This window comes from Pholis gunnellus, assembly GCF_910591455.1.
Source record: "Pholis gunnellus genome assembly, chromosome: 6".
Classification (NCBI taxonomy): domain Eukaryota; kingdom Metazoa; phylum Chordata; class Actinopteri; order Perciformes; family Pholidae; genus Pholis; species Pholis gunnellus.
In genome coordinates this window covers 27827703-27837306 of record NC_136532.1, presented here as the reverse complement: position 1 = coordinate 27837306, position 9604 = coordinate 27827703, and the positions used below count along the sequence as shown (strand labels likewise).

The 9604-nt window shown below is 43.1% G+C and overlaps 1 protein-coding gene across 4 annotated transcripts in view; it reads right to left on the bottom strand.

Moving 5' to 3' along the window:
• Window positions 1-303: 303 nt before the first annotated feature.
• The window catches only part of LOC306697366 (disintegrin and metalloproteinase domain-containing protein 9-like), a 24833-nt gene continuing 15532 nt past the window's right edge, over window positions 304-9604 (bottom strand). For 2 of the 4 annotated variants that reach the window (XM_079161221.1, XM_079161220.1), the window contains 5 exons: window positions 8927-9074; window positions 7723-7825; window positions 5063-5092; window positions 4749-4807; window positions 304-4079 (listed from right to left, as the gene is read on the bottom strand). In XM_079161221.1, the coding sequence (XP_079017347.1) occupies window positions 4010-4079; window positions 4749-4807; window positions 5063-5092; window positions 7723-7825; window positions 8927-9074 (410 nt within the window). In that variant the 3' untranslated portion in view covers window positions 304-4009. Of the gene's footprint in view, window positions 4080-4748; window positions 4808-5062; window positions 5093-7722; window positions 7826-8834; window positions 8893-8926; window positions 9075-9604 lie in introns of those variants that run through there. The other 2 variants (XM_079161222.1, XM_079161223.1) reach the window with 2 other exon arrangements.

Here is a 9604-nt window from a genome sequence, read left to right as displayed (position 1 = left end):
CTAAAACATAATAAAAAAATATATACTAAGAAAAGGTTTAGAAAAATAAAAAAATCCATTAATAAATTCAGTGTCTCATGATTCATATTATTTATTTAAAAGTAAAATTGCAATAGTTGTAATAAATTCAAATTCTATTTACGGTTTAATGGTTTTTTTATATTTGTTTTTCAAATATCTTTATTTCACATAATTGTTCAATATAAGAAAAAATACAAAAATAAATAAAAAGTTTAAAAATAATCAGTACGTAATCGTACGTACGAGAGACGCTCACACACGTATTAAATATAAACACACGTGTCCACTGATTGATGACGTTTATTAAAGGTTCACATGAAGCTGCAGAATGAGTTCATCATAATCAGCCCTTTGAACGCAGCGCTCCGGGCTCATAATAAAGATCACAAACACGTGACTCAGATCTAAGAAAGAAAAGTATCACCACAGATAACATGTTTACATTTGAAAAAAGATGAACTCATTTATTATTATGAAGAAGAATGTGATGAGACTCTCAGCGTTTATAAATATAAAGAACCGCAGCGTGAGCCTCTGCAGCCCTGAGTCCTACCTCTCAGGCTGCACACACACACACACGCACACCTTAGAGCTCCCAGGTAGGAACCAATAAGCTTCGAGTGTGACTGTAGACCTACGGCCCTGCTCACGTGTGTTATCTCATATATATATATATATGTTTGTATATACATTTTAATATAAATCTCATGTTCAGACTCAAACCAACATGTTGGTCCGTCTCTAAACATGTCTCACTTCCTGTCTGAGGCTCGTTGGTTCCTACTGAAGACGTGAATCTTGAACAACACAAACGTATAGTTTGACTTATTTAAACACTAGTTTTCAGAACTGAATAGTTGATGAATGAATTGTGTCTCGTGACATAATGTTGGTGTATTTGGAGAAGAAGCAGCACCACGTTTTAAATCTTTGTAAATTACATTTGAAACAATCATTTTCAGTCACTTTTCAGTTTTTTCTTCCTGCGTTTTGACTTTTCATTTTATCTGAGAAACATTTTAAAGACAAAACAATCATTTAATGAAAATGAACTGAAAAAAGTTAATCACTGCATTCCTGAAAGCAAATTCCTATTAACTGTTGAAAAGACAATAAGGTACTGGATCTTGACATTTGTATCTGTATTTGATTTGTTTTATAATATGTATTTATGTATTTTTAACACTTCTTGAGCCGACACAAGAGGAAATAGTGACTTTGGCGGATGAATCCACACCTGTTCTTGTGTTTGAGTGATGAGGCTCCTCGGTGAATGTTTAAAGTGACATCACAGACTTGTAGAAACATTCGGTGCTGGTTTGAGTCTGAAACATGAGACGATGGATGTTTTTCAGAACATCAGGAGACTTTCCTCTACGTTAAAGTGACGCGTCAGCAGTTCAGACTGTAACGCGACGCTCTTCAGCTGCTCGCGCGTCTCAAAATAACTTGAGTCTGAACAGCTTGTTCTCCTCTTTCTACAGGAAACCAAGTTCAGAGGGAGACACCGATTACAATTTAACGTTATTTGGCATGAAAAGCGATCAAATGGCACCCAATGATCCCCGTGAGGGACTTCTTTAAGTGTGGAGGACACTGCAGACAGTTCATATCACGGATGAATGAGCCGGTAACAAACATGCTGCTTTGTGACGTTTGTGTAGTTCTTCCCTCAGAGTGACTTCCTGTCGTCTCTCTACGTCACTGTTTTTTTTAAAAGTTCACTTTTCCTCGTCCACGCTGAAACACGAGTCAGCGTTTTACACTTCGATCCACAAAATAAAAGCACCGACCTCCGTAGAATCAGTCCGACTGCGATTATAAAAAACATGTACGTCACACACCAAGCCTGTCAAAAACCAATACAGTGGTAGTTAAAAAAAGGGTTGGGGGCGTGTCCTCGTGGACATTTAGGCCCCGCCTACACGGAAACGTTTACACAAACAGTTTTAGCTCATTAAAACTGAAATGTTTGTGACTTTTCTAAACTCCGTTCAGTGTTTCAAAACGATGACGTCATCTCCTCGATCCGTGCACGCCCATTGGTGCACAGACTGATGCAACAGTAAACAACAACAACAACGGACTGCTGGTTTGTTTACGTTTCTGTTAGCTCCGACTACTTTACGTCTCAATTTATCATCGCTGCGCCACTCGTCCAGTTTAAACGGAATCTTCTTCTGTGGTATTTGACGTATCGTTGACGGAGTCTATCGCCACCTACTGGCCCGGCAAGTGTTGCTTTCAGGCTCCAGTGTGAACAGGGACCAGAGGTAAATATCTGCAAACGCGTAGACGGGGCCTGAGATTTCCAGAGGAGATCCTGAAGGTCACGGATGTGAGATCAAACAGTGCTGAAGGGGTTCAGGGTTCAGGGTTAAAGGTTCAGGGTTCAGAGCGTACCGTCCCTGCAGAAAGTCTCAAACATCAACGTACCAATCAGATCCAGTCAGGAAGTAAAAACCCAGAGGAGATCTGCACTCAACAGGCTGTTGCATACTGTGATTTTTTTGTTTTGTTTACAATTCTGGAAAAAGGGGAGTTAAGAGAGCGAGCGCACCCGCACACAGCAGCAGGGGGTGCGTTACATTCCGATGACAGCGCTGAGCAGAGGGGAGGTGCAATCAGACACCAGTGACAGGAACAGATAGAGAAGAGTTCAAGTGTAAGCTCCGCCTCCAGGGACCTCTCTGTCTTCAAACCAGCCAATCAGAGCGAGGTGCCTCTCAGTACACACGATTGGCAGTTAGCTAAACCTCATTGTTCAATTAGCATTTAACAATTAATTTGAGGGCGCTAAATATAGTGGTTACATTTTGCACATTCAAATGAAATGGTGGATAAGGTTACTTAGCTTAGCTATTAAACTGGCTAGCTAACTGCATATATTTTGTGATGCTAGCAGTGGTATGAAATTTGGGAAACACTGCAGCTAACTAGCATTAGCTATGACCTTGTGATCTTAACCCATGTTAGCTAGCAACTGCTTGTAAGCTAGCCTAAATGCTAACTAACTAAGGGGTATCAACAGCACTAACAGTAGTATTACATTTTGGATCCACGGTTGCTACGTAGCACTTGCCCATAAACATTTAAGCCTGCTAGCATTGTTAGCTAGCAAAGGTAATTAGCTAGCCAATTCTAATTACTTAATTTTAAGAGTACAAAATGTTGATGACAAGGAATGAATATTTCATTGGGTAGTGACTCATTAGTGACTGGTAGTAATTAGCATTAGCTCATGAGATTGTAAGCTTTCTTAGCTTAGCTATCAACCATTAGATAAAAAACAACAACTAGCTAGCTAACTACATAGTGGATAATTTGCAATGCAGTAGTCTGAACTTTGGGAAACACTGCAGCTAACTAGCATTAGCTATGACCTTGTAACCCTAAATTTTAGCTAGCGACTGTTTGTAAGCTAGCCAGCATGCTAAATAAAGTTAATATCATTATTAGCTGAGCTTTACAGCAGGAATGCAAAAATATTGAACACATTGGGTAACAAGTGTATTTAGTATTTGGCTTGTGACGTCACAGCTAACTTAAGATAGCTAACTCCAGCTAGCTGGCTGGAGAGATATTTTGATGATTTGGCTAATATCACAGCTAGCCACGCTGCAGAAGAGCCGGAAAGCATGTGTAAGTGTTCTGGAGATATTATTGGCTGGGTTGGTGACAGAGCAGTCGCCTGATTGGCTGAGTTTTGTCTCCGGACTGAACTAGATATAAAGAAAGAAACAGCAGCTGCTTCCGTTCAGTTCTGGTGAATTCTCAGTCCGGTCCGACTGGGACCAGGTTCCTGGGCGGAGCGGTCCCGGTTTTTTGTACAGTAGTCCAGGGCTGGCTGGCTGTCCGCCATCTTGGTTCCATAATGTGTTCCTGGCTGTTGCTGGGTTTGGGACTGAGGTTGAAGAAGAGGAGGAGAAGAAGAAGAGGAGGAGGAGCGGTGTCATCCAGGTGTGGCAAGGCGGGCCCCCCTGATTGGTTAAACAGGTGGAGCGGGGGCGGGTCTTTGAGGCACCAGAGGCTGAGATGCAGCAGAAAGTTTCGGTTTTCTGAGAGCAGTGAAATAAATAAAAAAGAGATGTTAACAATCATAACTACATATAAGTTATTTAACTGCTCCTTTATACATTTCTACTTAGTTACCTTTTTAAAAAAACAACATTCAACGTGATATTTAGACAGATTGGTGCTTTAGCTTCTAGGTCCAGTGGGTTCAGAGTTACCCTTTAGGACCAGTTAGCTTCAACTTCTAGGTACAGTTAGCTTAAAGTTAGCTTCTCCGTCAACGTAGTTTACAGTAAACCTTTAGGTACAGTTATCTTAGAGTTAGCTACAACTTCTTGGTCCAGTTAGCTTAGCGTTAGCTTCAACTGCTCGGTCCAGTTAGCTTAAAGTTAGCTCCTTGAACCAGTTAGCATGAAGCCAAACTGTTGAACCAGTTGAACTCTCTGTAAAAAGCTAGTAAGAGGCCCTTGAGTTAAAGTTTTAGGCCGTGACTCTCTGATGTGTTCATGTTTCCAGAAGCTGATCAGTGAGATGTGATGTTATTGATCAGTGAGATGTGATGTTATTGATCAGTGAGATGTGATGTCATTGATCAGTGAGATGTGATGTCATTGATCAGTGAGATGTGATGTCATTGATCAGTGAGATGTGATGTCATTGATCAGTGAGATGTGATGTCATTGATCAGTGAGATGTGATGTCATTGATCTTACAGAGGAGGGGGAGGCGGCCTCAGAGCGTAGGAAGAAGCTGTCCTGCTGGTCTCCACCACCTGATCACAAACACAAAGACGGCAGAATAAGTATTTCTACACTGTAGTAATACTACTTTAACTGAAGTAAAGATCTGAGTACTTCTTTCACCTCTTAGTCAGTGAAAAGTGTTAAAAACACACATAATGTTTTTAACATAAAGAATATTCACTGAAAGCATCAGCAGAGAAGAGAGTTCAGAGTACTACAGTAGTAGTGTTAATGTGGTAGTATTACAGATTACAGTAGTAGTACTACAGTAGTGAGTATTTTACCTTCTGTGGTGGCAGCAGCTGAGCGTTGTACTTCAGGCAGAGAGAGAAGATGTTATTAGAAAACATCAACACGCACACACACACACACACAAGACTCACGCACACACAGACACACACACACACACACACACACAGACACACACACACACACACACTTACACACACACACACACAAGACTCACGCACACACAGACACACACACACATACAGAGACACAAACTCTCACACACACACACACACACACACCGTGTGTTTTCACACCAAACGCGATGAACGCGGCGAGATTACATACAAAGTCTATGTACAGACGCGATGAACGTGAATTTGCGATGGCGCGGCAAGTTTGGCGCGTTTGGCGCCGAAAACGCCGAATCGCCCCAAACGCAGAAGTTGAAATATTTGAACATCCCGCGTTCATCGCGTTTGGTGTGAACACCATGAATGCGGGAAGACGGGAAGTTCAAATATTAGATATATTCATTCGCGCATCGCCTTCATCGCCATCAACTGTAGAAAAATCACCTCTATTTCTGCTCAGTACGTGTTGTGGAAGTCCAGATATCACGGGGAACTAAACGCCGTCATGTCTGGTTCATAACATAGTCCGGAGGAGCTCCGTGGATTTCATCGAGCTCACTGTGTCTAGCGAGCCACACGTCTGTTTACTACAGCTGTATGAACACACAATAAACTGACTTGGCTGTGATTTAACGGCAATAAACCGACAAAAAGGGACTCCGAAATAACTACGTAATGATGCTGATTTGTACTTGTTTTCTCAATGGAGCTCGGATCGATCGGTGCTAGGCTATGCTAACATTGTAGCAGCTCCATCAACACTCACAATAACGTCATATAGACGTAAATACGGCAGCGTCTATTCATTGTTTGTACCATATGGTTTACACACACACATGTACACACATAGTTTGGTCTCTGCTGATATGAGGGGTCGTAGAGCTCTGGGTGAACACAGTTTAGACCACATTACTGCTGAACACCTTCAAGATGCTAGTCCGGTTAGCTCCTGTCCTCGCTGTGTGCTTCACTGGCTTCATGATTCACGGCTTGTTACCAGACTCAATGCTGTCTGTTCTCTTAGTGCCATTAAAGTATGGAGCTGAGATCATTACAGGCCCGTTGCTTTGGCCAGCGTACTGTCAGAAGTCCTAAAGAATCCTGCTGGACAGAATGTATGAGTTCATCACCTCCACACAGAACCAGGTGGGCTGTAAAGCCAAACATGGCCGACTTGTGTTCATGTGCCTTAAAGGAAACTGTCAACAAATACAGAGAACTCATCAGTGCTGATGTGTTTTATTGATGGTGTTAAACTGAGCCAAAGACGTGTCCCCACATGCATCCAACAAGTTCTGTTCAATCTATATATTGATGATCTGTCCAAGCATTGAAAGCCTGTAATACTGGTGCATGATGGGTAATACTCTGGTTCACCACATCATGTATGCAGATGATCTGGTGATTCTTAGTCCATGTAGCGCTGGTCTTCAGCAGCTCCTCGCTGTGTGTGTGTGTGTGTGTGTGTGTGTGTGTGTGTGTGTGTGTGTGTGTGTGTGTGTGTGTGTGAGAGTGAGTGAGTGAGTGAGTGAGTGAGTGAGTGAGTGAGTGAGTGAGTGAGTGAGTGAGTGAGTGAGTGAGTGAGTGAGTGAGTGAGTGAGTGAGTGAGTGAGTGAGTGAGTGTGTGTGTATACACTATATGTACTGTGTATGGTGAGGAACAGGACAAATGTCTAAACTTCCCTGAATTGTCTGACACAAATCTTGGTGTCTGTGAAGAAGTGAAATATCTTCATCATTGTAGAACAGAACACATGACCGATGATGAAGACATTTCTAGGCGATGTCGTCGGATGTATGAGGTGCACAACAACCGGTGTCTCACGTTAGTTTGGTCTGAGTACAGAAGGAGTGAAGATGTGTCTGTTCAGAGCATATTGTCCACTCTACTGCACACGTGTGGTCAAACTACTAAACAAAAGGCTTTCTTGTACAGCTGTCTCTTTGTAAGGCACTGCTAGGCCTCCGTACTTTGATTGTTTGTGTTTTATGTATTTGTCTCTCTGGACGAGGGCTGCAACTAACGATTATTTTAATAATCGATTAATCTGTCGATTATTTGTTCGATTAATCGATGAATCGGATAAAAAAAACTAAAAAGCATTCATTTCCAACCCTTTAATCAGAAACAGAGCCTCAGTGCACATTCACAGAGCAACACATCTTCACAAAGTGCACAAACAGGTTGAACATCCCTGATCTGTTAAAGTCATTATTTAAATAAGTGGACTAATATCAGGAGTGGGGTTCAGCGGGTAACCCACGCCTCTCAGTGAAGGGCAGACACGCGCTGATCCATCAGTGTGGCCGCGTGCAGCCCCGGACATCTCAGAGCATCACAGACCTGTTGTTGCTCAGTCTCGTGAGGCTGAACGCCACTCGTCCCTCTAAAGGTGCGTGAACACCAAACGCGATGAACGCGATGAGATTACATACAAAGTCTATGTACAGACGCGATGAACGCGATGGCGCAGCGCGTTTGGTGTGAACACACCTACAGACTCACACTCACACACACAGACTCACACACAGACACAGACTCACACACACAGACAGACAGACAGACACACACACACACTCACCCCATCTTTGACAATGTTTTTGGCGTTGCCGCGGGTAACAGGCGGAGGCTGCGCTCTGGGAGGCGGTCCTCTGCTGGGATTGGTCGAAGCTGCACCGTCAGCTCTGAACACAGGAAGTGACATCAGCTCAGTGAGAGAGAGTCTCAAGGATTTCACAATAAAGGTCTGACGTCAATTTTACGACTTAATGCATTAAAGAGCAGAGCGTCCTTGAACGCAGCACAGAGGACAGTAAAGAGCAGAGCGTCCTTGAACGCAGCACAGGGGACAGTAAAGAGCAGTGTCCTTGAACGCAGCACAGAGGACAGTAAAGAGCAGAGCGTCCTTGAACGCAGCACAGAGGACAGTAAAGAGCAGAGCGTCTTTGAACGCAGCACAGAGGACAGTAAAGAGCAGAGTGTCTTTGAAGGCAGCACAGAGGACAGTAAAGAGCAGAGCGTCCTTGAACGCAGCACAGGGGACAGTAAAGAGCAGAGCATCTTTGAACGCAGCACAGAGGACAGTAAAGAGCAGAGTGTCTTTGAAGGCAGCACAGAGGACAGTAAAGAGCAGAGCGTCTTTGAACGCAGCACAGAGGACAGTAAAGAGCAGAGTGTCTTTGAAGGCAGCACAGAGGACAGTAAAGAGCAGAGTGTCCTTGAACGCAGCACAGAGGACAGTAAAGAGCAGAGTGTCTTTGAAGGCAGTACAGAGGACAGTAAAGAGCAGAGTGTCCTTGAACGCAGCACAGAGGACAGTAAAGAGCAGAGTGTCTTTGAACGCAGCACAGAGGACAGTAAAGAGCAGAGTGTCTTTGAAGGCAGTACAGAGGACAGTAAAGAGCAGAGTGTCCTTGAACGCAGCACAGAGGACAGTAAAGAGCAGAGTGTCTTTGAAGGCAGTACAGAGGACAGTAAAGAGCAGAGTGTCCTTGAACGCAGCACAGAGGACAGTAAAGAGCAGAGTGTCTTTGAACGCAGCACAGAGGACAGTAAAGAGCAGAGTGTCTTTGAACGCAGCACAGAGGACAGTAAAGAGCAGAGTGTCTTTGAACGCAGCACAGAGGACAGTTGTTGTCTGTCTGAACTGATTACAAATAGAAACAACAGCTGCTGTCAACTGTAAACTGAGACCTTCAGGATGTGGCAGCATGGAGACAGGAAGTGATGTCAGCAGTCAGCCGTCCTATGTCTGTGTGACACAAACTATTAATACTCAGACTCACTGGTATCCCTGTGACCTCTTCCTGCGGCTCAGCGCGAAGCGATGCAGCAGCTCGTTCCTGCGCAGGAAAACGAACGCACCCAGAGCGAGAAGAGGAAGGACGAGGAAGAAGAAGACCAGCAGACCGTCTCTGACAGACGTGTCTTTATCTGAGGAGGACAGACAGAGTTTATATCTTTATATATATATATATATATATATATATATATATATACATATATAACAGGAAGAATTATAACTCATTAGCTACCATCTAAATATGGTGATTTTAGTGGAAAACATTTGCATTAATGAGTTAGCATCAATGAGTTAGCACTAATGAGTTAGCATCAATGAGTTAGCCTTAATGAGTTAGCACCAATGAGTTAGCACCAATGAGTTAGCATCAATGAGTTAGCACTAATGAGTTAGCATCAATGAGTTAGCCTTAATGAGTTAGCACCAATGAGTTAGCACCAATGAGTTAGCACCAATGAGTTAGCATCAATGAGTTAGCCTTAATGAGTTAGCACCAATGAGTTAGCACCAATGAGTTAGCATCAATGAGTTAGCACTAATGAGTTAGCACCAATGAGTTAGCACTAATGAGTTAGCACCAATGAGTTAGCACCAATGAGTTAGCGCCAATGAGTTAGCACTAATGAGTTAGCACCAATGAGTTAGCCTTTATTTAAAGGTA